Raw genomic sequence first — 27,699 nt, forward strand, 5'->3', positions numbered from 1 at the left:
AAGTGGATACGAGATTGACATTGCAAATAAGGTAGAGTCAACTTCAAGAACAAGACCATTTCTATCCATATCCCCTTCTAATTTTTACATCTAACAGCACTCTCTCCCTGCCTCGTTCCTTGACCTACACACTCCAGTCTCCCTCCCTCTATTTCTCTGTCTATCTCTCCCATCTATCTCCCCCTGTATTTTGATTATACCCTCCTGTACTGATGACTAAATTATGATTGGGTTTAAGGATGGCAGTGCTTTCATCTGGCCGGTGTTGTTCTGCTCTCTCCCTCTCCAACACAAAGGGCCCGCTACCTCTGCTCTGCTCGCCCGCTTTTGAAGAGTAGAGTGGCTGTTGGGTCCCCATGGAAACGGCAGCGAGGAGGCCTCTTATGTCCTATCTACCGGAGCAAGGTGTTCTCATATCAGAACAGAAACTAAGTTAAAACACAGACAGACAGACACAAAGAAAAACACAGCTCTTATCTTATAACTCTTTGGAAAGGAAGTGATTTCAGGAGAAATAGGTGCAATTTGTCTGTGTATTATGATCTGTTTTCTTTATGCTGGAACAGCATTTTTTGCCAGAATGTCTGTTTGATATGCAATGCTAAGTCCCTTAGACATCCAGTACATTTCAATCCTAGGTAAAAAGGTAAAACAGAACAATCATGTGCCATTATGTTGCCATTATACATGCTGTACCATAGGGCCTGTAAAGGGCATAGTATGTTATAATTAAGCAATAAGGCACGAGGGGGTGTGGTATATGGCCAATATACCACAGCTAAAGGCTGTTCTTACGCACGACGCAACGCGGAGTTGGCCATATACCACACCCCCTCGGGCCTTATTACTTAAATATCATTTATATAGGATATGAGAGTGAGGATTGACAAAGACTGCATTGAAAGGCAGCCCAATGTGTAGCAATAAACATTTAGGACCACAAAACGAGAGATCCTGAATGTGTTCAAAGCAAGGACTAAAACAACAGTGTCAACATGCAGTACCTGACCAAAAGTATGTGGACACCTGCTCGTCGAACATCTCATACCAAAATCATGGGCATTTTGTTGTGTCCCCTGTTGTGTCCCCTGTAGCTCAGTTGGTAGAGCATGGCACTTGCAACTCCAGGGTTGTGGGTTCGTTTCCCACGGGGGGCCAGTATGAAAATGTATGCACTCACTAACTGTAAGTCGCTCTTGATAAGAGCGTCTGCTAAATGACTAAAATGTAATTAATATGGAGTTGGTCCCCCCTTTGCTGCTATAACAGCCTCCACTCTTATGGGAAGGCTTTCCACTAGATGTTGGAACATTGCTGCTGGGACTTGCTTCCATTTAGTCACAAGAGCATTAGTGAGGTCAGGAACTGATGTTGGTTGATTAGGCCTGGCTCGCAGTCGGCGTTCCAATTCATCCCAAACGTGTTCGATGGGCATGAGGTCAGGGCTCTATACAGGCCAGTCAAGTTCTTCCACACTGATCTCGATAAACCATTTCTGTATGGACCTTGCTTTGTGCATTGTCATGCTGATACAGGATAAGGCCTTCCCCAAACTGTTGCCACAAAGTTGGAAGCACAGAATCGTTTAGAATTTCATTGTATCCTGTAGCGTTAAGATTTCCATTCACTGGAACTAAGGGGCCTAGCCCGAACCATTATTCCTCCTCCAACAAACTTTACAGTTGGCACTATGCATTGGGGCAGGTAGTGTTCTCCTGACATCAGCCCAATGGTGGGGAGCTTTACACAACTCCAGCCGACGCTTGGCATTGCGCATGGTGATCTTAGGCTTGTGTGCGTCAGCTCAGCCATGGAAACCCATTTTATGAAGCTCCCGACTAACAGTTATTGTGCTGACGTTGCTTCCAGAGGTGGTTTGGAACTCGGTAGTGAGTGTTGCAACTGAGGACAGAAGATTTTTACACGCTATGCGCTTCAGCACTCGGCAGTCCCTTTCTGTGAGCTTGTGTGGCCTAGACATTTCCACTTCACAATAACAGCCCTTACAGTTGACCGGGGCAGCTCTAGCAGGGCAGAAATGACGAACTGACTTGTTGAAAAGGTGGCATCCTATGACGGTGCCACGTTGAAAGTCACTGAGCTCTTCAGTAAGGCCATTCTACTGCTGATGTTTGTCTATGGAGATTGCGGGTGTGGCTGAAATAGCCAAATCCACTACTTTTAAGGGCTGTCCACGTGCTTTTGTATATATAGTGTATAAGCACCCTGAAGAGACAGCTTCCTGGCTGGATGTAGTCTCCATAGAGATACAACTAGGGGAGAGTGGGGTGAGCTGAGTCAAAGGGCTTCTAGGAAACCATACAGAAAATGAATCATGTGACCAAATATTTTGGAAGAGGTCATCATTAATTCATGGAGTCTGTGAAGGACAAAACCACATGGGAAAAGCAGTAAGCAAGTTAGGTCCAAAAAAGTATAATTAATGTATTGTGTTCTAGGTTTCATGATGCTTGTATCTAAACTAAAGTAGATCGTTTTGCGATTGTTTTGTACATCAGTTGGGGTCTCTATAAGCTACAGTATGAGGTCCTAAACCTAGCATGAAAGTGCATCCTTGTAGCTGTGTGGGTAATAAGTAAGTTGAGCCAATGGCCATGGGGTAAGTTGAGCCAATGGCCACCATACCCCATACAAATGACTACATTTAGTCCATTTTATGCATAATATGCATAGTATTTTTGCAACGTGTCATGCATATGAACTCAAGATCGTGAATTTGTATTGTTACAGAGCAGACATAATCATGCCCTGTGAAGGGAAGAATCCATTTGCGCAGCAACAAGGGATGAAAAAGAAATAGAGAATGACACTGAAACGGACTGAGAAAAAACATTAGCTATACATATCAAGAATCTTCTGACCAGTTTCATGGGCTTAGTAACCTTAAATGCAGAGAACTTGCCTACGAATTGGCACATCGAAACAACATCCCAGACAACTGGTAAAGAAATGGAAGGGTAAGTGATATCGAACTGAGAGATCTTTATCTGAATGTAGGCATATATTTAAGATATATAGTATACCACACCCCCATTCCATGAATAAACTTTGACCTACCAGCACCATCATCCAGTGTCACAGGATATCAGCACCCACTTACCCCAATGCGCCTCAATTTACAGTGAGGGAAAAAAGTATTTGATCCCCTGCTGATTTTGTACGTTTGACCACTGACAAAGACATGATCAGTCTATAATTTTAATGGTAGGTTTATTTGAACAGTGAGAGACAGAATAACAACAACAAAATCCAGAAAAACGCATGTCAGAAATTTTATAAATTGATTTGCATTTTAATGAGGGAAATAAGTATTTGACCCCTCTGCAAAACATGACTTAGTACTTGGTGGCAAAACCCTTGTTGGAAATCAGAGGTCAGACGTTTCTTGTAGTTGGACACCAGGTTTGCACACATCTCAGGAGGGATTTTGTCCCACTCCTCTTTGCAGATCTTCTCCAAGTCATTAGGGTTTCGAGGCTGACGTTTGGCAACTCGAACCTTCAGCTCCCTCCACAGATTTTCTATGGGATTAAGGTCTGGAGACTGGCTAGGCCACTCCAGGACCTTAATGTGCTTCTTCTTGAGCCACTCCTTTGTTGCCTTGGCCGTGTGTTTCGGGTCATTGTCATGCTGGAATACCCATCCACGACCCATTTCAATGCCCTGGCTGAGGGAAGGAGGTTCTCACCCAAGATTTGATGGTACATGGCCCCGTCCATTGTCCCTTTGATGCGGAGAAGTTGTCCTGTCCCCTTAGCAGAAAAACACCCCCAAAGCATAATGTTTCCACCTCCATGTTTGACAGTGGGGATGGTGTTCTTGGGGTCATAGGCAGCATTCCTCCTCCTCCAAACACGGCGAGTTGAGTTGATGCCAAGAGCTCCATTTTGGTCTCATCTGACCACAACACTTTCACCCAGTTCTCCTCTGAATCATTCAGATGTTCATTGGCAAACTTCAGACGGGCCTGTATATGTGCTTTCTTGAGCAGGGGGACCTTGCGGGCACTGCAGGATTTCAGTCGTTCACGGCGTAGTGTGTTACCAATTGTTTTCTTGGTGACTATGGTCCCAGCTGCCTTGAGATCATTGACAAGATCCTCCCGTGTAGTTCTGGGCTGATTCCTCACCGTTCTCATGATCATTGCAACTCCACGAGGTGAGATCTTGCATGGAGCCCCAGGCCGAGGGAGATTGACAGTCTTTTGTGTTTCTTACATTTGCGAATAATCGCACCAACTGTTGTCACCTTCTCACCAAGCTGCTTGGCGATGGTCTTGTAGCCCATTCCAGCCTTGTGTAGGTCTACAATCTTGTCCCTGACATCCTTGGAGAGCTCTTTGGTCTTGGCCATGGTGGAGAGTTTGGAATCTGATTGATTGATTGCTTCTGTGGACAGGTGTCTTTTATACAGGTAACAAGCTGAGATTAGGAGCACTCCCTTTAAGAGTGTGCTCCTAATCTCAGCTCGTTACCTGTATAAAAGACGCCTGGGAGCCAGAAATCTTTCTGATTGAGAGGGGGTCAAATACTTATTTCCCTCATTAAAATGCAAATCAATTTATAACATTTTTGACATGCGTCTTTCTGGATTTTTTTGTTGTTATTCTGTCTCTCACTGTTCAAATAAACCTACCAGTAAAATTATAGACTGATTATTTCTTTGTCAGTGGGCAAACGTACAAAATCAGCAGGGGATCAAATACTTTTTTCCCTCACTGTACATAAGTTGTGCCAAGAGACCACTTTTTTTTGAACAAGCAATGTTTTCAAAACTGTTATGTTTACATGAATTCTGATTATTTCCAGGGATACACAATATCCTGAAATATATGTAGATATCTTTGTTAGAAAGACTACTAGATTTACCTTGACGTAGGTGATGCTGAATGTAAAAAAAGGGCTCAACATAGCCCACTCTCCGCTGTAGAAAGGCTGATGTTCTATCTCTATGGTAGTCGCCTACTCGTTGACCTTGTGAATATAGACCTTTTTAGAAATCATTATTTTTTGCTGGAGGCTTTCTTTAAGACTTCCAAATAAGTTTTGGTTCACAAATACCAGCTAATGTGTTTACTCCCTCTGAGAGCTGATAGATCAAGAAGACCCACATCAACAAGCAATGTCCTGTTGGCCCATCCATCCATCCCAGTTTTGAAAATAGTAACCACTGTTCCCATTCACAGCTAATCATCCTGCTCTTTCAGTGGCACAGCCATCTATGTGGAGCCTCAGACTGGTAAATGGGACTTTCTTCTCCCGGACCAAATCCAATTACGTTGGGACAATAGTAGCAGCCCTACAGGCTTTTGATACCTTTTTGGAAGCCTTGGTTCTCGCCATCTTCCATTGGATGTCCAAGTGCCTCCGTTTCCTTTATTTCCCTCTGGGTCTATCCACCCATTTCCACTTGCGCTAGGATTAACCGCGTGGATTGCATCTGGTGCAAAAGGCTAATCATGCCAAGGGTGCTCCTGACTATGTACATGTGGAAGGTGCACCACTGTAGGCCTATACTCCATGTGGACATATCATACACAGTCATCCATACAGTGCTTTATAAGGATTTGAGGGATGTTGTGCTGCAACTGATAATACATTGGATATAGCCCATTGTTATACATCTTATCTCTGCATGAAATGGAAGAAGCTATTACACCTGATAAACAATGTCACACAGATTACAATGGCACCATCTGGGGGCAAACTGTAAGAAACTTTAAAATCTTCCAAAGTATTTTTTGTAAGATCGTGGCGCTAGATAAACATCGTTTTACAACACAACATTTTTAAATGGTGTAATAGACAAGAAATACTGAACGCACAAGACCACAATTTTCTCCAAAGCCCATTTATTGAGTTAATATTCTGACCACACAGACTGTCGAGTACAAACCTACATCCCCTGGTTCTGTGTGCTTACTGGCAGATGAAGGTACATTGACACTGGTTTCTATATGAGGGGTAAGGTGTTAACATATTAAACACACAAAGACAACAAGCAGGCTTAAAACGATCTCTTCCACAACGAGTGAGTGATGCTACTATAGCTTTGTGTGAATCAATGACACCATCAAGTCAAGACTGTCAAAAACTCAAAACAGGCTTTCTTCTACTACAGTAGTTGTCATGGAATATATTATGGTATGACAGACCGAGGTCACTTGACATAAAACAAGGCAACAAAAGGGTACGACTACCCTCAGACAAACTCAGGCAGGACTGTCTCCGATCACTGCTCACTGACCGACAACACCAAAGAAAATGACATCGCCACCAACTATAGGGGACCCTAGTGCAATTAGCATAAAGGATACTGATTATTTCTGTGTCCATCATTCATTAACGGTCATACTTCACTCGGCGATTGCTTAAATCGTGTTAAATCACAAGTTATGCTCGTGGATCTCAAGTTAGGATTCAGGCCACTTAGATTGGCTGAGTGTTACCATAAGATTTGGCTTGACCATAGTGGTGAATGATCAATGGAGAGGGGGGCCTCAGCTCAACCTACATCTGAAGCCTACATTTAATAATACAACATGGGACTTACATAGCGCTTTAAAGACCTAAAGTCACTTTACAATTGTAAAAAATGTAATAGTCAAAACAAAAACATGAATAAAGAGAGGGGTGGGCTAAAATAAGAGAAAGAGTGATGTATCAGTGTATGGGGAGGGGAGGGTTGGGGTTAGGATACGAACCCGGTTTAGGGTAAGGGGCGTGTGGGTTAGGATACGAACCCGGTTTAGGGTAAGGGGCGTGTGGGTTAGGATACGAACCCGGTTTAGGGTAAGGGGCGTGTGGGTTAGGATACGAACCCGGTTTAGGGTAAGGGGCGTGTGGGTTAGGATACGAACCCGGTTTAGGGTAAGGGGCGTGTGGGTTAGGATACGAACCCGGTTTAGGGTAAGGGGCGTGTGGGTTAGGATACGAACCCGGTTTAGGGTAAGGGGCGTGTGGGTTAGGATACGAACCCGGTTTAGGGTAAGGGGCGTGTGGGTTAGGATACGAACCCGGTTTAGGGTAAGGGGCGTGTGGGTTAGTAGGGGACAAGAATGTCTGAGAGGTAAGGGGGGGGAGTGGTGAAGGGCTTTGTAGGTCAGAAGGAAGAGCTTGTAATCAATGCGTTGGGAGACAGGAAGCTAGTGAAGTTCACGGAGGTCAGGGGTGATGTGCTGCCAGGACTTAGTGTGGGTGAGGGGTCGGGCTGCAGAGTTTTGAACCATTTGGAGCTTATGGAGGGAGCTCGAGTTCATGCCAGAAGCAGGACGGGAGAGGGAGGACCTGACTTTGGCAATGTTGCGGAAGTGGAAAAATGTGGATTTGACAGTGTCTTATGTGGTGGTCAAAGGAGAGGGTGGAGTCCAGGATGATGCCAAGGTTGCGTGCGTGGGGGAGGGAGAGACAGTGGCGTCGTCAATGGCGAGATTGCTAGCTTTGGCGAGGGTGGATTTGGTACCTATGAGTAGGAGTTCCGTTTTATCTGTTTAGCTTGAGGAAGTTTTGTTGCATCCATGTTTATATTGTAGAGAGGCAGGATTCAATGTGGGTCAGAGGTGGGTTGAATAGGGATTTGGTGCTGAGGTAGATCTGGGTGTCATCTGACCGAGGATGTAGATGAAGAGTCAGGGGCCCAGCACAGCACCCTGGGGGACACCCTGTGTAACTGCAGCTGAGTCTTGAGGTGTGGCCATTGAGGGAGATGTAGTGGGTCCGGTTTATGGTTTATGAGGTATGATTGTAGCCAGGAGAGTACGGTGCCCTCAACACCCAGACCCTCAATCTGATGTGTCAAAAGCGGCACTCCGGTCTAGGAGAATCAGGATGTTGAGGGCACCAGCATCAGCAGAGGTCATTCACAACTTTGAGGAGTGCAGTTTCAGTACTGTGGCGGAAACCAGACAGGAGGGGCTTGAATAGGTTGTTGATTAGCAGGTGGGTTTGTAATTGGGAGGCAACAGTCTGTTCCAGAGAATTGAGGGAGACCGAGCAGTGTTGAATTGGGCAGCTAGTTCATCAGGTGAGTTGGAGGCGTGGTCAAGGGGCAGGGCAGAGCAGATGGCATCAGAGAGTTGGAGGGGGTCAACAGCTTTTATGTTGCGGAAGGAGATCAGGCGTTTGTCAGTGCTGTGGGGTGGGGTGAGTATGAGGGAAGAGAGAAATGAAGGATCTTGTGGTCAGACAGTGGGAACAGGGAGGGGGTATATGAGTTAGGTTGAGGCCAACAGAGCAGATCAAGTAGGTGTCCCTTGATGTGACTTGGAAAATTGTTGGGTAATATTGAAACAGTCCAGCAATGAAATCAGAGGCACATTGAGTTTAATGAGTCTACATGAATATTCATATTGCCAAGCAACAGCAAGCAGGGGGAGAGTGGGACAGCAATGGCAAGTAGTTCAGATGGGAATGATGCATTAGCTTTAGGAGGACATCCCCTCCCCCTGGACAAGACACCTCCTTTAGCCGACAGACTGCTGGTGGTGGGAATGAATAAGTCCAGAGGGTCCTAGGTCTTCTAGAAGCTCTGGTTAGGTTCTGGGCAGACAGTCCCCCGTCAGTGGTTCAGTGTTGGCCCATAGTCCCGGGTGTCAATAGTATGTGTGTGAAGTTGGTAGATGAGGTGATCACAGTTAGGGTTGGTTGAACATCTTGGTCTTCAGGTTCTCTGACAGTTTATCCAGGAACTCAAAGGTGTTCAGGTAGTCTGAGCGTTTGGTACTAAAAAGGGAGGAGAGGAGAAGAGTAAGATGAAGGAAAGAGAGGAGAGAAAGAAAGACAGTTGGAGTCAGTCTAGTTTCATAATCAGGTTTACTGTGTATGCATGCACGTACGTACGTACAGTTGAAGTCGGAAGTTTACATACACCTTAGCCAAATACATTTAACCTCAGTTTTTCACAATTCCTGACATTTAATCCTAGTAAAAATTCCCTGTTTTAGGTCAGTTAGGATCACCACTTTATTTTAAGAATGTGAAATGTCAGAATAATAGTAGAGTGATTTATTTCAGCTTTTATTTCTTTCATCACATTCCCAGTGGGTCAGAAGTGTACATACACTCAATTAGTATTTGGTAGCATTGCCTTTAAATTGTGTAACTTGGGTCAAACGTTTCGGGTAGCCTTCCACAATAAGTTGGGTGAATTTTGGCCCATTCCTCCTGACAGAGCTGGTGTAACTGAGTCAGGTTTGTAGGCCTCCTTGATCGCAAACGCTTTTTCAGTTCTGCCCACAGATTTTCTATAGGATTGAGGTCAGGGCTTTGTGATGGCCACTCCAATACCTTGACTTTGTTGTCCTTAAGCCATTTTGCCACAACTTTGGAAGTATGCTTGGGTTCATTGTCCATTTGGAAGACCCATTTGCGACCAAGCTTTAACTTCCTGACTGATGTCTTGAGATGTTGCTTCAATATATCCACATAATTTTCCATCCTCATGATGCAAATCTATTTTATGAAGTGCACCAGTCCCTCCTGCAGCAAAGCACCCCCACAGCTTGATGCTGCCACCCCCGTGCTTCACGGTTGGGATGGTGTTCTTCGGCTTGCAAGCAACCCCCTTTTTCCTCCAAACATAACGATGGTCATTATGGCCAAACAGTTATATTTTTGTTTCATCAGACCAGAGGACATCCAAAAAGTACAATCTTTGACCCCATGTGCAGATGCACACCGTAGTCTGGCTTTTTTATGGCGGTTTTGGAGCAGTGGCTTTTTCCTTGCTGAGCGGCCTTTCAGGTTATGTCAATATAGGACTCGTTTTACTGTGGATATAGATACTTTTGTACCCGTTTCCTCCAGCATCTTCACAAGGTCCTTTGCTGTTGTTCTGGGATTGATTTGCACTTTCGCACCAAAGTACGTTCATCTCTAGGAGACAGAACGCGTCTCCTTCCTGAGCGGTATGACGGCTGCGTGGTCCCATGGTGTTTATACTTGCATACTATTGTTTGTACAGATGAATGTGGTACCTTCAGGCATTTGGAAATTGCTCCCAAGGATGAACCAGACTTGTGGAGGTCTACAATTTTTCTTCTGAGGTCTTGGCTGATTTCTTTTGATTTTCCCATGATGTCAAGCAAAGAGGCACTGAGTTTGAAGGTAGGCCTTGAAATACATCCACAGGTACACCTCCAATTGACTCAAATGATGTCAATTAGCCTATCAGAAGCTTCTAAAGCCATGACATCATTTTCTGGAATTTTCCAAGCTGTTTAAAAGGCACAGTCAACTTAGTGTATGTAACCTTCTGACCCACTGGAATTGTGATACAGTGAATTTTAAGTGAAATAATCTGTCTGTAAACAATTGTTGGAAAAATTACTTGTGTCATGCACAAAGTAGATGTCCTAACCGACTTGTCAAAACTATAGTTTGTTAACAAGACATTTGTGGGGTGGTTGAAAAACAAGTTTTAATGACTCCAATCTAAGTGTATGTAAACTTCCGACTTCAACTGTATGTGTGATACTCACTCCGCCATGCCTTTGATGCAGATAGCCAGATCCTTGGTCATAAAGCCAGCCTCGATGGTCTCGACGCAGATGACCTCCAGGGCCTCGGCAAACACACGCAGCTCTGCGTTGTCATCCAGCTTCGCCCGGTGCAGCAGCCCCCGCGACCAAGCAAAGATGGACGCTGCACACACACAGGACATTTCAAAACATTGAGCTCTTTTCCTAGGTCCTTGTGTTGCCTGTGTTTCTCTTAGCTGGGGTGTAATCATTAGTCCAAACATATAGAAACTGTTTTCTTGGACAAATTCAGGTAGGTCCCTCCCAGTTACGTTTCGATTAAAAAATGTTTTGCAACAGAATCGGCGTAATAAATACACCCCTGCTACATTCAGATCTACACACAGAAGGGAAAAGAGCTAGGCTAAAAGGTTTTTTAGAGCAGGCATTATCAGTCAGAGACAGAATGAAATAGAACATATATTGTATCGTGTCTAATTTACCGATGGGGTTGGTGGATGTCTCCTTGCCCTGCTGGTGCTGTCTGTAGTGGCGCGTAACTGTGCCGTGGGCCGCCTCTGACTCTACCGTACGACCGTCAGGACAGATGAGCACACTGGTCATCATACCAAGGGACCCATAACCTGGGGGACACACAGAGACATTAAATACATCTGTCACAAAGTACTTAACAGCTAACTGGATGTAAACAACACTCAGAGCCAGTATTACCAAGACAACATAAAAGCAGCATTCTCCTTAGTGTTCTGGAACTAAAAGTCTAACTCAATTTCTATTGGGATACAGTGTCTTAGAATATTCCAGAGTACGACTGTACTAGACTGGAGTGGACTTAACTAGCTGGTCTTACCTTGGGCTACAGAGTCAGACTGGACGTCTCCGTCGTAGTTCTTGCAGGCCCAGATGAATCCTCCATCAGACTTCATGGCCTGAGCCACCATGTCATCAATCAGACGATGCTCATACCAGATCCCCTTCTGCTCAAATTTAGAGCGGTACTGCCTTCGACACACAGGAACAGGTACGAGAACAGGGTTTACACACCTAAACCTCATACTGTCTTTTCTAAAGGAGTCAGACATTGAAAATATGCATAGTAATAATAATAATAATAATAATAATAATAATATGCCATTTAGCAGACGCTTTTATCCAAAGCGACTTACAGTCATGCGTGCATACATTGTTGTGTATTGGTGGTCCCGGGGATCGAACCCACTACCTTGGCGTTACAAGCGCCGTGCTCTACCAGCTCTACCAGCGGGGCTTGTCTGCCATTGACCCATTATCATCAACCATACTTTGTATGTGACTCATGTTTCATGAGTCTCGACTACATGCTGAAAAATATATTGTCAATAGGGACAATAAAGATTTACTCGACTCAAATGTTGTCTGAGGCCAGGCAGACTTACTTCTCGTAGATCTCCTGGAAGATATCTTTGAAGCGTCCGTCGTACTTCTTGAGGATGGTGTTCTTGGTGCTGAGGTACAGAGGCCAGGCTTTTTGCAGCCCCATCTGGAAGGAGCTGTGGGCAAAGTCCCTGATGGAGCTGTCTGTGTTGTACATCCCCAGAGCCACTCCACCTGAACCTGGAAGACAGACAGACGCATCAATCTCATGAAGATACTGTCCACGCTCACATAAACACACAAGACACACTAAGACAGCCTTTTTGGAGAAGGTGCAAACAGAGCGATGGAGCGAACCTTAATCTCACCCTCTAGTTAATCAAAGTTCAATGTTTGTCTACAGTATGTGCAGGAGAGGGAGATACATGGCTGATTTATAACTCAGAGTTAAAATCAGATAACGGCGTTCTCGTATTGTAATATTTACACTGCAAGCATATATAAAGATAGCCTATGGTGCCAGCCTGTGTATGTCATATGGGGCGGCAGGTAGCTTTGGTAAGAGTGTTGTGCCAGTAACTGAAAGGTCACTGGTTCTAATCCCCGAGCTGACTAGGTGAAAAATCTGTCGATGTGCCCTTAAGCAAGGCACTTAACCCTAATTGCTCCTGTAAGTCGCTCTGGATAAGAGCGTCTGCTAAATGACTAAAATGTTTAAAAAATATTGACTAACACAATATTATATATACGGGACACAATCTATACTGGACATTATTTCCCTTACATTTTAAGATTGATTTTTCATCGACAAGTAAACGTGGTTTTACCTTCAAAATCATGGACGACAAAGTTCATTGGCTCCCCAGTCTTGGGTGTGAATTTCATCTCCAGTCTCCCAGGTCCAGGTACCACAAAGTCGGTGGCCTTGTACTGCAAAGGGGGAGAGAGAAGAGAGGTCATAGATGTAACAGACAAGGGCTCTATCTAGTGGAGAAAAGCAGAAGTGCAATCCCTGTCTGGGGCAACAAGGCACTGGACTACTGTTCACTGGGTAGATGACAGTAACCTGTAATCTTGGAATAGATGACAGGTTACATTGCTGTTAGAGAGCTGAAATACAGATATGTCTGTCCAAAATGAAACATTGTTCTGAGTGGCTTCAACCAATCAGGAGTGTGGATGCAACCAAAAAAGCAATCCGAAATAGCACTGTAATATAATATAAAAAACATGTATCCTGCTTATCAATCATCCAGGCCATACAGTGAAGTGATTCTCAAATACAGTAACCAACCAAAAGGTCAAGTTCCCACCTAATTGGAGTTAAAGCGTATTGACTATGGCATGGTGCCATGTAGAGGTTTGATTGTTCTCTAGCTGCAGTACAGTATGAATGACGTAGCACTTTGAGATGTGGAGCCAGTGTGTCAACACATGGTCTAAAGGCCAACGCATCCATTTAATCAGTGACTGACAGAGCCTTCAGTGACAACACCATTACCCCACCTGCCCATCTGTCTCTCTGTGAGCAGGCCCAACAACCACATCTCTAGTCTGCATGAAGTTAACATGTGATCAACTTGATACTGTACAATATCACCCTTAACGTGTTAAAAGAGACGGGGTACCACTAACACATTGCTTCATTTACCTATGGCGTAGCATAGCATCCATCCTTTCTCTCGAGGTAATCAGATTCAAGGAAGTGAGGGAGGAAGGGCCTAGAGAGAAACCTAGAGAGCCAATCATTAAGGGGGCATAAATACGTTTTGATGAATGGTTAGTAAGGGTTCTACTGCTGAAGGGTTCGTAAAAGGTTACCTGGTCTCCGTGGGCGTGCCTGCCAATGATGATGGGTTTGACCCAGCCGGGCACCAGGCGGGGGATGTTCTTACAGATGATGGGCTCCCTGAACACGGTGCCTCCCAGGATGTTACGGATGGTCCCGTTGGGCGAGCGCCACATCTGCTTCAGCTTGAACTCCTCCATCCGGTTTTCGTCCGGCGTGATGGTAGCACACTTAATGCCCACATTGTAGCGTCGCGTTGCCTCCGCCGCCTCAACCGTCACCTTGTCGTCCGTGGCGTTGCGGTTCTCCATGCCCAGGTCGTAGCTGAGGAAAGGGCAGGGAGGGTAGCAGGGGAGAGGCGCAGGGAGGGGGGAAATGAGCGGCAGGGAGGAAGGAGGAGAATTGTTACCTTTAGGGTTCATGGGAGGACAAATGCTATGAAAAGTGTGTGGGCCTGTGAAACCAATCTTTGGGACATATTCTTCGTATTAAAGTTGGCTTTATTCTGATTCTAACATGTTTAATGCCGATACATTTACTGTGTGTTTTTGTTTGATGTCGTTTAGCCTTCTATAATAAAGTCAGTGGGGATTCCCAATCCAAAGCCTACCTCTGATGACTGAACCACCTGATCAGGGAGTCCCCTACTCTATCAGGTCTAACACAGAGCCACTCTGTAGCAAGCAGCACGGGACACAGCAAACAACAAAACCTTCCTGTTTCAAATGCAGCAGGAATTAAACACTTGCAAAAAGTAGAATGTGTTTGTGTCAAACAGAGCAACATTCAATCAGTGTGAAATTATGTAAATCAGATAGTGTCATCACCATAGAGTAAGCTTGGTGAGAGGCTGAACCAGAAATAGTATAGAAGATGCTAACATGTGAACAAAGAGGCCAGTCTTCGCAGGCTGCTGCTGCGTGACTGAACTAATGAATTTCTCCTCTGAAAGACCCAACACATCCTAGCAGGCGATGGGGGTGCTCTGGATTTCCACTAGTTACCGCAAGCACAAAGTCAAAATTGGCTAGATTGTAAAATATTTGCCTTTTTGGTCTTAAATTTAAGGTTAGGCATAAGGTTAGTAGTGTGGTTAAGGTTGTTTAAAACTTGATTTTAAGAAGAGAAATTGTATAAATAGGTGCGGTTTATGACTTTGTGGCTGTGGTAGCTAGTGACAACTGACGCCCTACTCCTGGTGGCATTGAGCTATTAGAGTTTGTGCTATTAGTTCATATAAACAACGTATTATTTCTACATACAGTACAATAGTTAATGAGAGACTGGGTTGTCTGCTTACACAAACTACAACAATGCAAGAAGCAAGACTGGTTTATTGATTTAACTAACACTAAATTGAAAATCCCCCCACAAATTCCCAACTAAATGTGTGCACTACACTCATATGTACAAAAAGACCAGACTAAGCATAAATACCTATACATTTCCTTGTAGGCCTTTCCTTGCGGAAACTGGGTATTGTTTAACAACCTTTCACCCAGTTTCTCCCTCCCTTCCCCTTAGCCTAGTACTACAACAATGTGCTGCTCCACAGACATAGGTCAGATCAGAGATATTAGGATGCAGACAACCACAGGTTAGATGTGCAACTCAACGTAATTGGGAAATCAGCACATCTGAGACTGTGTGATACAGCACTACAGGCTTTGTGTAATGGTGTGAGCTGGAGATAAGCTGCTGCGCCTCCTGAGGGGGGTGTGCACTGTGGTTGACCAAGATGAACCATCCTCTCCACCCACATCCCCCACCACACCAAATGCATTCCTAAGACTTGTAAAACGAATGAGGGTGCCCTACAGACACAGAAACAGCAGGAATAACACAAACCTGCAAGAAAAAAAAAACTCAAGCTATCCTTCTCGCTTGACCAACTTCATAGATGCCAATAATTTGATTCATTTTTGAATTACTGGAGAAAATAAAAAAAAACATCCCTGGACATTTGTAATAAACATGACCACAGAGGTCAGGTCATGGGTAATCTCGTTCCCAGACACTTCCGCCCAAATGCGCGAAGAGTCTGGTGGACCAACGTGTCAAACTTTACCTTTGTTAGCCAATACAGAAAGCCCGGGAGAAACTCCCGGCGCATAGGCATCAGCTTATTCTACCAACCAATCATCTCCCACAACACCTTCCCCCTAACCCTCCCCCGTACAATAGCACACCACAAGCACACAGAGCCACGCCTCAGTCGTGTGATTCGCTAAAATTAAATGACAAATAGTTTACTCATTAAAGTCACTCCCATAGAATTCTAATGGCCACTCCCACTAAGTCCAGCTTTGAATCATTGATGTACCAGGCTTATTATGTGCTGTGCGCAATAGCCTGGGGACAAGGTTAGGTCATGGGTTTGGAACACTGGGAGGTGTGTATTTTCACCATGACTAAGGCTACGTGGTCCTGTTGGTTATAGAATAACTATTACAACATATCATGTTGCATCAATACTGAAAATATTGTGAAAGAAGTAAGAACTTCTAAGCTCTTAACACAGACCTTATGCATTTTGCCTTTAACTGGCAGTTCTCAAAAACATCAAAAGTTTCTAACTGTTTTAAGACAGAACTGAAAAAACGAATGTACAATTGTGATAATCACAGCGCTGCAGCCAATGTTGTGTGTGTGTTTAATATCAGTCCACAGTCTGAAGGTCTAGCGTAAAAAGAGGAGTGGACTGGAGCATAGGACTTGAACAGTTCGAATTTGACAGACCAGAGTTGTACATCTTGGAAAGCATTCGTTCTGGTTTGTACTCTATCAACCACGCCACATCTAGATCAACTAGTCTGCTGACGTCATGTGATCAGATTGTCTGGCGGTTTGGGTAATACACTGCTCTTTAAAAAACAGCTAAACCTAGGAACAAACTGGTCCTCAGAATTTGAATAAGCATTTGTCTTTTCAAAAAACGGTCAATTATTATGCAAGTCCCTTAGATCTGGGCAGCACCTCTCTCTTCTACCGAACACTGGAAACACGTGCTGAACAGACATCAAACACAGCATAACATGAAAGTACAATAAAGAACCCGTTGCACAATAATATGCATTGACAACTAACACACCTGTCCTTGGTGATATCGTGCTAGTGTCAAGGGTTAGTGTAGTGCACAGCTATGGCCAGCATTTCAACATCACGTGTGTGTATTCCTGTAACCTATAGGGTCAGGGGGTTTTCCTGAACATGCGACTTAAGCAGGAAAAACTCTGGGCATTACATGACAACCTAATGAACCCTACCCACCAATTCAAGTGCAAGTTAGGTATCTCTCTGGAGATTCAAGTATCGACAGTCAGGTAAAACCTGAATCACAGAGGAGCTTAAGCTGGTGTTGACAAGCTCGTCTGGTGTGACAAGTCTTCTAACGCCAATACCACCCCCAACCCCCCGTTAACAAACCCCTACCTCCCGTTCCCCATGCACCTCAGGGTGCATTGTTACAGAATCTTTAGACAGACATATATTGAATAGAAAAGACACGCTTGTCTATCATGTAGATTCAGAACACTGATGCGACTCCGCTCTATTCATTCCAGTTCTGTTATGTTTTCTATATATTTAATGTATAGGAAATGTGTCGAAACTGGGAGGGACTACCTGAACTTGTCCAATAAGAAGTGCTCATTTTCATTGCAAAATGTGAAGTATAAAGTAATCCTTCTACTCCCCCCTCCCCCACCCCCCCATAAAAAAACAGAAAAAAAAAACAGGTGGTTGTCCCACTGGCTATCACAAGTTGAATGCACCAATTTGTAAGTCGGTCTGGATAAGAGCGTCTGCTAAATGATGTAAATGTAATACAATCCCTGGTGTATCAGCAGGTTTAAGTCACCTGTGCAGGTCCATCTCCAGGTAGGGGAAGATGAGCTTCTCCTTAATGAGCTCCCAGATTACTCTGGTCATCTCATCCCCCTGCATCTCCACCACCGACCCTGCCTTGATCTTCTGGGACATCCTGGAACCTGGGGGAGGGAAAGTTGTGTGAAGTTGTGTGTGGGGGGGGGGGGGGGGGGAGAGAGTCAGTCAACAGTAACAAGAAAGTGGCAACTGGCAAGCCTTCTGAACATGGAAGTTATTTCAGCAGTGATACAGTCAAGGCCATTTCCCTGGTCTAAAGTTCATACAAATTGAATAAATTCATTTATAACTGGAACTGCAAGTTACTAGACCAGTGAGTCAGCATTTTTATTCTATGAAAGCAGTTTACTCCATTTGGTTAAACTGGGACAGTCTCAAACGACATTCCAACCTCTAGTTTAACAAGTCTAACAACTTCACCTCAACCAGAATTAGTTTCAAATAAAATTTTATTGTGGGTTTTAGCACTTTTTGCCCATTTCTCAAAACTGAAAATGGTTACCCTACATTAGCTACAAGCAGGATCAAGGCAAGAAACCTTGAGATAAAATGTATCCAATCAACAAGGCATTATTGGTGCTACAGTTTTTAATCGATACATTGCTTCTTCTGAAAACTGACCAAATAAAAGCGTTTAGGCACAATATGCCTACGCTTGAAAAGCATAACCTTGTAGCAGATATTATGAGTGCCTACCTTCGTTTTCTAACAGAACCACAGTCTGCGGGTAATAGTTGAGGCGGTAGAGCGTCTTGTTCTACACCAACTGGTTCTACAAGGCTGCGACTACTATCTGCGGGAGGAGAGGCGCCGTTCCATATAAATTGACGAGTCAAACCTGGAGAGAGTTCGATTACACCGAACCGGGGTAAACAGGGCTTTTGCCCGTCACCAGGCAAAAGCGGTGAGGGAGGAGAGCATGCTCAAATCGAGTTTGACAGGGCCATAATGTCAACAAAACAGCATGATGAATCGTTCAGAAACATAAAAAAATTATTTTCTATTAAATAAATGCTACAAATTTCTAGGTAGTTTTCCTTGGAAGGCAGATATAGCGATATACATGTTTTTATAATGAGCAAAACTTTTGCATGTAAAAACACTGGCCTACAAAGAACTACGTCATTTTTGTTTTCAGCCGACTTAATCGTCGGCTTTGACCGGTGAACCCGGCTCACCCTCGGTAGCCAGCCCGGTTTCAAAACGAATGTAATCAATGCTAACCGGGTTTGCACGGGGAATTAATCGAATCCCCTTCTGGTTAGCGCAAGCGCAAGTGAACCAATCAGGGGAAATGTCAAAACCTAAACCAGAGACGTTTTTGTTCTCAATGAAATAATGTATTAAGGAGACCAGACCCAGCTGCTATTGCATTGGTGTCTATAGGAGAAACACCCAGTTAAGTAGACTGAAACTGAAAATAAATTTTAATGGTAAACGGCCTTAGTTCACTATCTTCATTTATCCACCAGCTTTGCCTAAACCAGCCAATAGCGTTATCCCACACAGCTACAGGAGGGTGTTTATGGGCGGGTAGCTGTTTTTTTAAAGAGGGTTGTTTGTGCTACGCGGCGGTCTCAATTGCACTGCGCTAATCCTTTTATTTGATTTTTTATCATCTATCAGTTAATGTTAAATTATTAGGAAATGCAGATGATTTAGATTTTCCCAAACAAATCTATTTAAACACACTAGCCTAGGCTATCACAATTCTGGCGTTCCTACTTTATCGCCGTGTGTAATCGTCGTCTCTGCAGCTTTTTGGACATAGAAAGTTAATTGAGAAGGTGGCCTCATTAATGCACAATTGTGAAAATGTATGATCATACTTATGTATGCCTACAATTATGCCAGTCGCTTTCAATGTTTTGATCAGGTCGATGTTGCTACAGAACGGTGGGCTTCTTTTTAAAGTGAAACGTTGTGCAACACATTTCTACACGAGCATTATGGTGCTGTGCCGTTGGTGATTTGGCAATGTGATCATAAACTTAAAGAAAACACCCAGGCCACAGTGCTGTAGCAACATCGGTCTGATCAAAATACAGTGTACAAAACATTAGGAACAACTTCCTAATATGGAGTTGCACCCTCTTTTGCACTCAGAACAGCCTCAATTCGTCGGGGCATGGACTCTACAAGGTGTCGAAAGCATTCCACAGGGATGCTGGCCCATGTTGACTCCAATGCTTCCCACAGTTGTGTCAAGTTGGTTGGATGTCCTTTGGGTGGAGAAGCATTCTTGATACACACAGGAAACTGTTGAGCATGAGAAACCCAGCAGCGTTGCAGTTCTTGACACAAACCGGATCGCCTGGCACCTACTACATACCCCATTCATAGGCACTTAAATATTTGTCATGCCCAGTCACCCTCTCAATTGCACACATACACAATCCATGTCGAAAGGCTTAAAAATCCTTATTCAACCTGTCTCCTCCCCTTCATCTACACTGATTGAAGTAGATTTAACAAGTGACACCAATAAGGGATCATAGCTTTCACCTGGTCAGTCTATGTTATGGAAAGAGCAGGTGTCCTTAATGTTTTGTACACTCAGTGTATATATACACACACACTGAACAGAAATATAAATGCAACATATAAAGTGTTGGTTTCATGAGCTGAAAAAAAAGATCCCAGAAATGTTCCATATGCACAAAAAGCTTATATATCTAAAATGTGATTGAGCATTTCCACTTTGCCAAGATAATCCATCCAACAGTCAGGTGTGGCATATCAAGAAGCTGATTAAACAGCATGATCATTACACAAGTGCACCTTCTGCTGGGGACAATAAAAGGCCACTCTAAAATGTGCAGATTAATCACACAACACAATGCCACAGATCTCTCAAGTTGAGGGAGTGTGCAATTGGCCAAAGCTGTTGCCAGAGAATTGAATGTTCATTTCTCTACCATAAGCCACCTTCAACGTCGTTTTAGAAAATTTGGCAGTACATCCAACCGGCCTCACAAATGCAGACCACGTGTAACCACGCCAGCCCAGGACCTCCACATCCGGACAGCTGATGAAACCGGGTTTGTACAACCAAAGAATTTCTGCACACACTCATCCTCACTAGCGTCTTGACCTGACTGTAGTTCGGCATCGTAACCGACTTCAGTGGGCAAATGCTCCCCTTCGATGTCCACTGGAACGCTGGAGAAGTGTGCTCTTCACGGATGAATCCCGGTTTCAACTGTACCAGGCAGATATGTGGGTGAGCGGTTTGCTGATGTCAACGTTGTGAACAGAGTGCCCCATGGTGGCGGTGGGGTTATGGTATGGGCAGGCATAAGCTACGGACATCGAACACAATTGCATTTTATCAATGGCAATTTGAATGCACAGTTACCATGACGAGATCCTGAGGCCCATTGTCATGCCATTCATCCGCCACCATTACCTCATGTTTCAGCATGATAATGCACAGCCCCATGTCGCAAGGATCTGTACACAATTCCTGGAAGCTGAAAATGTTCCAGTTCTTCCATGGCCTGCATACTTACCAGACATGTCACTGTTACGGATACGTGGTCCTCTGTAGCTCAATTGGTAGAGCATGGCGCTTGTAACGCCAGGGTAGTGGGTTCGATCCCCGGGACCACCCATACTGTAAGTCGCTTTGGATAAAAGCGTCTGCTAAATGGCATACAGGTATCCTGTATGTGTTTTCCCTCTCCTTCTGCCCTAATCACAGGTGTCCTTTGTGTTCCTGATTGGTGGTCGTTGGGGTGTCCCACCTGTCCGACATCCGTTTATCTGCTGATTGCTGAGGTGGACCAATCAGTGGATATTCCTCTGCATTGCACCACCTGTTTCTGGTTTTTCACTCACATCACACATCCTATTGTTTTAAAAGCCAGTCAGTTGTGTTTGCTGACAGAGACTCTTTTTGTTTGTGAGTATGGATACTGTGGTGTCCTGTTTTTTGTGTACTCAATCATTTGCTGGTTACTCTATATGGTAACTATGTTGTGTGTTCCTGGGAAAAGGGGGATTTAGCAAATTGCCCTTGGGCACACATTACCCGTAGAAAGAACATTGTCTAAAAACACTAGTTAGACCTGAGCGGACCACCCACTGTATTTTTGTATGGTTAGCAGTAGCTTAGCGGTTCTTGAGGCAGGCAAGATCAGTTTAGGGTTTTTTGACATGATTGTTTTATTCCTTGGGTCCTGCTCAGCCCTTTTTCCCCAAACCTTTACCGTGTGTTCATAATAAACATTTTGTGTTTGACGGTAGCTTATGGTTGTCGTGTATTTTTGTTCTCACTGTTTCCGTGTCACTATTCTAATTTGCATGAGTTATGTTACGGGTCTCTTTTCCATCCACCCTAGACTTTTAAAGCCACGGGGTTCGTAACAGTCACCCATTGAGCATGTTTGGGATGCTCTGGATTGATGTGTACGACAGCATGTTCCAGTTCTCGCCAATATCCAGCAACTTAGCACAGCCATTGAAGAGGAGTGGGACAACTTTCCACATGCCACAATCAACAGCCTGATCAACTCTATGCGAAGAAGATGTGTCGCACTGCATGAGGCAAATGGTGGTCACACCAGATACTGACAGGTTTTCTGATCTACGCCCCTACCTTTTAAGGTATCTGAACAACAGATGCATATCTGAATTCCCAGTAATGTGAAATCCATAGATTAGGGCCTAATTTTTTTTTTTTAATTGACTGATTTCCTTATATGAACTGTAACTCAGTCAAATCTTAATTGTTGCATTTCTATTCTATCTATATATATACACTCAGCAAAAATAGAAGCATCCCTTTTTCAGGACCCTGTCTTTCAAAGATAATTCGTAAAAATCCAAATAACTTCACAGATCTTCATTGTAAAGGGTTTAAACACTGTTTCCCATGCTTGTTCAATGAACCATAAACAATGAATGAACATGCACCTGTGGAACGGTCGTTAAGACACTAACAGCTTACAGACGGTAGGCAATTAAGGTCACAGTTATGAAAACTTAGGACACTAAAGAGGCCTTTCTACTGACTCTGAAAAACACAAAAAGAAAGATGCCCAGGGTCCCTGCTCATCTGCATGAACGTGCCTTAGGCATGCTGCAAGGAGGCATGAGGACTACAGATGTGGCCAGGGCAATAAATTGCAATGTCCGTACTGTGAGACACCTAAGACAGCGCTACAGGGAGACAGGACGGACAGCTGATCGTCCTAGCAGTGGCAGACCATGTGTAACAACACCTGCACAGGATCGGTACATCCGAACATCACACCTGCAGGACAGGTACAGGATGGCAACAACAACTGCCCGAGTTACACCAGGAATGCACAATCCCTCCATCAGTGCTCAGACTGCCCGCAATAGGCTGAGAGAGGCTGGACTGAGGGCTTGTAGGCCTGTTCTAAGGCAGGTCCTCACCAGACATCACCGGCAACAACGTTGCCTATGGGCACAAACCCACCGTCGCTGGACCAGACAGGACTGGCAAAAAGTGCTCTTCACGGACGAGTCGTGGTTTTGTCTCACCAGGGGTGATGGCCGGATTCGCGTTTATCGTCAAAGGAATGAGCGTTACACCGAGGCCTGTACTCTGGAGCGGGATCGATTTGGAGGTGGAGGGTCCGTCATGGTATGTGGCAGTGTGTCACAGCATCATCGGACTGAGCATGTTGCCATTGCAGGCAATCTCAACGCTGTGTGTGACAGGGAAGACATCCTCCTCCCTCATGTGGTACCCTTCCTGCAGGCTCATCCTGACATGACCCTCCAGCATGACAATGCCACCAGCCATACTGCTCGTTCTATGCATGTTTTCCTGCAAGACAGGAATGTCAGTGTTCTGCCATGGCCAGCGAAGAGCCCGGATCTCAATCCCATTGAGCATGTCTGGGACCTTTTGGATCGGAGGGTGAGGGCTAGGGCCATTCCCCCCAGAAATGTCCGGGAACTTGCAGGTGCCTTGGTGGAAGAGTGGGGTAACATCTCACAGCAAGAACTGGCAAATCTGGTGCAGTCCATGAGGAGGAGATGCACTGCAGTACTTAATGCAGCTGGTGGCCACACCAGATACTGACTGTTACTTTTGATTTTGTGACACATTATTCAATTTCTGTCAGTCACATGTCTGTGGTACTTGTTCAGTTTATGTCTCAGTTGTTGAATCTTGTTATGTTCATACAAATATTTACACATGTTAAGTTTGCTGAAAATAAACGCAATTGACAGTGAGAGGATGTTTCTTTTTTGCTGAGTTTATATACAGTGCATTCGGAAAGTATTCAGACCCACATTTTGTTACATTACAGCCTTATTCCAAAATTGATGAAATAAATAAAAATCCTCATCAATCTACACACAATACCCCATCATGACAGAGTGAAAACAGGATGGTATACATTTTTGCAAATGTATTACAAATAAAACACAGCAATACCTTATTTACATAAGTATTCAGACCCTTCTCTATGAGACTCGAAATTGAGCTCAGGCGCATCCTTTTTCCATTGAGTCCACCTGTGGTAAATTCAATTGATTGGACAAGATATGGAAAGGCACACACCTGTCTATATAAGGTCCCACAGTTGACAGTGCATGTCAGAGCAAAAACCAAGCCATGAGGTCGAAGGAATTGTCCGTAGAGCTCCGAGGCAGGATTGTGTCGAAGGCACAGATCTGGGGAAGGGTACCAAAACATTTCTGCAGCATTGAAGGTCCCCAAGAACACAGTGGCCTCCATCATTCTTAAATGGAAGACGTTTGGAACCACCAAGACTCTTCCTAGAGCTGGCCGCCCGGCCAAACTGAGCAAGCGGGGGAGAAGGACCTTGTTCAGGGAGGTGACCAAGAACCCGATGGTCACACTGACAGAGCTCCAGAGTTCCTCTGTGGAGATGGAAGAACCTTCCAGATGGACAAACATCTCTGTAGCACTCCACCAATCAGGCCTTTATGGTAATAGCCAGACGGAAGCCACTCCTCAGTAAAAGGCAAAAGGCACCTCAGACCACGAGAAACAAGATTCTCTGGTCTGATGAAACCAAGATTGAACTCTTTGGCCTGAATACCAAGCGTCACGTCTGGAGGAAACCTGGCACCATCCCTACGGTGAAGCATGGTGGTGGCAGCATCATGCTGTGGGGATGTTTTTCAGCGGCAGGGACTGGGAGACTAGTCAGGATCGAGGAAAAGATGAACGGAGCAAAGTACAGAGAGATCCTTGATGAAAACCTGCTCCAGAGCGCTCAGCACCTCAGACTGGGGTGAAGGTTCACCTTCCAACAGGACAACGACCCTAAGCAAACAGCCAAGGCAACGCAGGAGTGGTTCGGGCCAAGTCTCTGAATGTCCTTGAGTGGCCTAGCCAGAGCCCGGACTTGAACCTCATCGAACATCTCTGAAGAGTTTGGACAAGCCTACTCAGTCCAGGGTTTTTCTTTATTTTGACAGCTTTGCAAGAGTGTGCAAAGCTGTCATCAAGGGAAAGGGTGGCTACTTTGAAGAATCTAAAATCTAAAATATATTTTGATTTGTTTAACACTTTTTTGGTTACTACATGATTCCATATGTGTTATTTCATAGTTTTGATGTCTTCACTATTATTCTACAATGTAGAAAATAGTAAAAAAATATATACACAGTGCCTTCGGAAAGTATTCAGACCCCTTGACTTTTTCCACATTTTATTACGTTACAGCCGTATTCTAAAATGTATTCAATTGTTTTTTCCCCCTCATCAATCTACACACAATACCCCATAATGACAGAGCAAAAACACGTTTTTATAAATTTTTGCAAATGTTAAAAATAATAAACTTAAATATTACTTACATAAGTATTCATTTGTTGAAGCACCTTTGGCAGCGATTACAGCTTCGAGTCTTCTTGGGTATGAAGCTACAAGTTTGGCACATCTGTATTTTGGGAGTTTCTCCCATTCCTCTCTGCAGATCCTCTCAAGCTCTGTCAGGTTGGATGGGGAGCATCGCTGCACAGCTATTTTCAGGTCTCTCCAGAGATGTTTGATCGGGTTCAAGTCCGGGCTCTGGCTGGGCCACTCAAGGACATTCAGAGACTTGTCTTGGCAGTGTGCTTAGGGTCGTTGTCCTGTTGGAAGGTGAACCTTCACCCCAGTCTGAGGTCCTGAGCACTCTAGAGCAGGTTTTCATCAAGGATCTCTCTGTACTACCCATCTTTCCCTCGATCCTGACTAGTCTCCCAGTCATTGCAACTGAAAAACACCCCCACAGCATGATGCTGCCACCACCATGTTTCACCGTATGGATGGTATTGGACAGGTGATGAGCGGTGCCTGGTTTCCTCCAGACATGACGCTTGGCATTCAGGCCAAAGAGTTCAATTTTGGTTTCATCAGACCAGAGAATTTTGTTTCTCATGGTCTGAGAGTCCTTTAGGTGCCTTTTGGCAAACTCCAAGCATACAGTAATGTTTATTTTACTGAGGAGTGGCTTCCGTCTGACCCAGGGACGGCTTGTTCAATAGGGCGATATGGGCGACGCACTGCCAAACGGGAAAAGGAAGGGATTTTTTTTCTAATCAATTATATCACGGCAACAGCAGTTATCAGTGTTCACGTCTGATCTGCCAGCCACTAAATGTCAAATCAGGCTAAAGTCGTGCTTCAAATGGCCCCGCCCGTTTTTTGGGCGATTTCAGTCAGGTTGAAAATCGCCCAGAAGTCTCTCATAGCCTGTCATGTAAAATCTATTTTTTTCACATTTCAAAGCTTTCAATACATTCTCTATGGGTGTCTGTGGGCATGCACTTACGCGCTTTCGTCATACGTGACGTAACGTTGAACGTAACTAAGACAATGGCGGCTATCAGAGTCTATGTTGCGACCTGCTGTGTGGCGTTATTTTATGTTTTTAATTTGTAGACTTAGTTTACAAACATTCTGCAAACATTCTGCTTTGGACTGATCTTCGGTTTTGGACTGATCTTGTTTCCTTCTAACCCCCCCCCCCCCCCCCCCCCCCCCCCCCCCAAATTGTAAAGTGGTTATCCCACTGGCTATAGGGTGAACGCACCAATTTGTGAGTCGCTCTGGCTAAGAGCGTCTGCTAAATGACGTTAATGTGCCCTTGAGCAAGGCACTTAACCCTAATTGCTCCTGTAAGTCGCTCTGGTTAAGAGCGTCTGCTAAATGACTAAAATGTAAATGTAAATGTAAATCGTGTACATACCCGCTACGAACGGACTAAATAATGAAAACGCTGCTGGCAGCGGAATCCCAATACAGCTGGGAGACTTGACTGGATGACAGAGTCCCGGACAGAGAGGTGGAGCCGGCCACCTTCACCCTGGTCAGAGCGGACCGCGATCCTGGTAAGAGAGCGACTCTGTACCCCGACATTGAACTGCTTTCTGTGTCATTGAACCTTACTATTGTTGATAAAACAAGTTTACTGGAGAACGGAGAAAAAGTAGAGACTTTTGGACAAGGTGGATAATTGTATAATATAAGGCAGTTTATTCAGAGGTAAAGATATCTGGAATCGCGTGCACGGACCCGTTCGTCAAACTCGTAGGGAGTTTATCAGAAGAGCCCCTAAACATTGTGTGCTGACATTTTATACAATAAAATGAAGTAGGTTGAATCTAGTAGTTCTGATCTTCTGATTGGTCCTGATGAGTTGGGCGATGTCACCTCCAGGCTAGTGTCACTGTTGCATTGGCTCTGAGTCGGGTTCTCTGTCTTCAGATGTTCAGCCTAAGAGAAGAGGATTTGTGTGTGTGTGTGTGTGTTTGTTATCAGTGTGTGTGTGTGTGTGTGTGTTTGTTATCAGTGATGATGTGTGTGTGTGTGTGTGTGTTTATCAGTGATGATGTGTGTGTGTGTGTGTGTGTGTGTGTGTGTGTGTGTGTGTGTGTGTGTGTGTGTGTGTGTGTGGGTGTGTGTGTGTGTGTGTCCTCAGGGCAAGAACTCGTGAGTTGGAAGAACTGAGAGACCTATGGCGTGGGTGTTATCCTTAGCCACCTGCTGACAAGGCTGACAAGATAGGACTCTTGTTCATTGTATTGAATACAAAGGCCCAACACAAAATGGGTCATGCACAAGATTTTAGTCAGACCAAGCTATAACATTATATATTTACTACGACAGTACATTCAACCAAAAGCTAATATAACAAAGGCATCAGAGATTATTTATAATCTGTCACAGAAACTG

The 27,699-nt window shown here is 44.5% G+C and overlaps 1 protein-coding gene across 1 annotated transcript; it reads right to left on the reverse strand.

The window, feature by feature from the left end:
- Positions 1-8,325: 8,325 nt before the first annotated feature.
- LOC311116461 (isocitrate dehydrogenase [NADP] cytoplasmic-like) lies at positions 8,326-18,318 on the reverse strand. The gene is made up of 9 exons (XM_084191542.1): positions 18,222-18,318; positions 17,500-17,629; positions 13,673-13,964; positions 12,679-12,781; positions 11,914-12,091; positions 11,349-11,500; positions 10,981-11,121; positions 10,499-10,661; positions 8,326-8,741 (listed from the first exon to the last, which is right to left on the reverse strand). The coding sequence occupies exons 2-9, from the start codon at positions 17,619-17,621 to the stop codon at positions 8,654-8,656; spliced, it is 1,239 nt and encodes a 412-aa protein (XP_084047668.1). The 5' UTR covers positions 17,622-17,629; positions 18,222-18,318; the 3' UTR covers positions 8,326-8,653.
- Positions 18,319-27,699: the final 9,381 nt, after the last annotated feature.

The sequence above is a fragment of the Coregonus lavaretus genome (assembly GCF_964263955.1).
Source record: "Coregonus lavaretus genome assembly, contig: HAP1_SCAFFOLD_1246, whole genome shotgun sequence".
In the NCBI taxonomy this organism is placed as follows: Eukaryota; Metazoa; Chordata; class Actinopteri; order Salmoniformes; family Salmonidae; genus Coregonus; species Coregonus lavaretus.

Excerpts from the sequence above, each read along its gene's own strand:
- LOC311116461 (XM_084191542.1), bottom strand. The coding sequence starts at position 17,621 with ATGTCCCAGAAGATCAAGGCAGGGTCGGTGGTGGAGATGCAGGGGGAT. Across the intron at positions 12,782-13,672 it reads GGCACGCCCACGGAGACCAG|TACAAGGCCACCGACTTTGT; the intron begins GTAACCTTTTAC and ends CCCCCTTTGCAG. Across the intron at positions 11,122-11,348 it reads GTCTGACTCTGTAGCCCAAG|GTTATGGGTCCCTTGGTATG; the intron begins GTAAGACCAGCT and ends TGTGTCCCCCAG.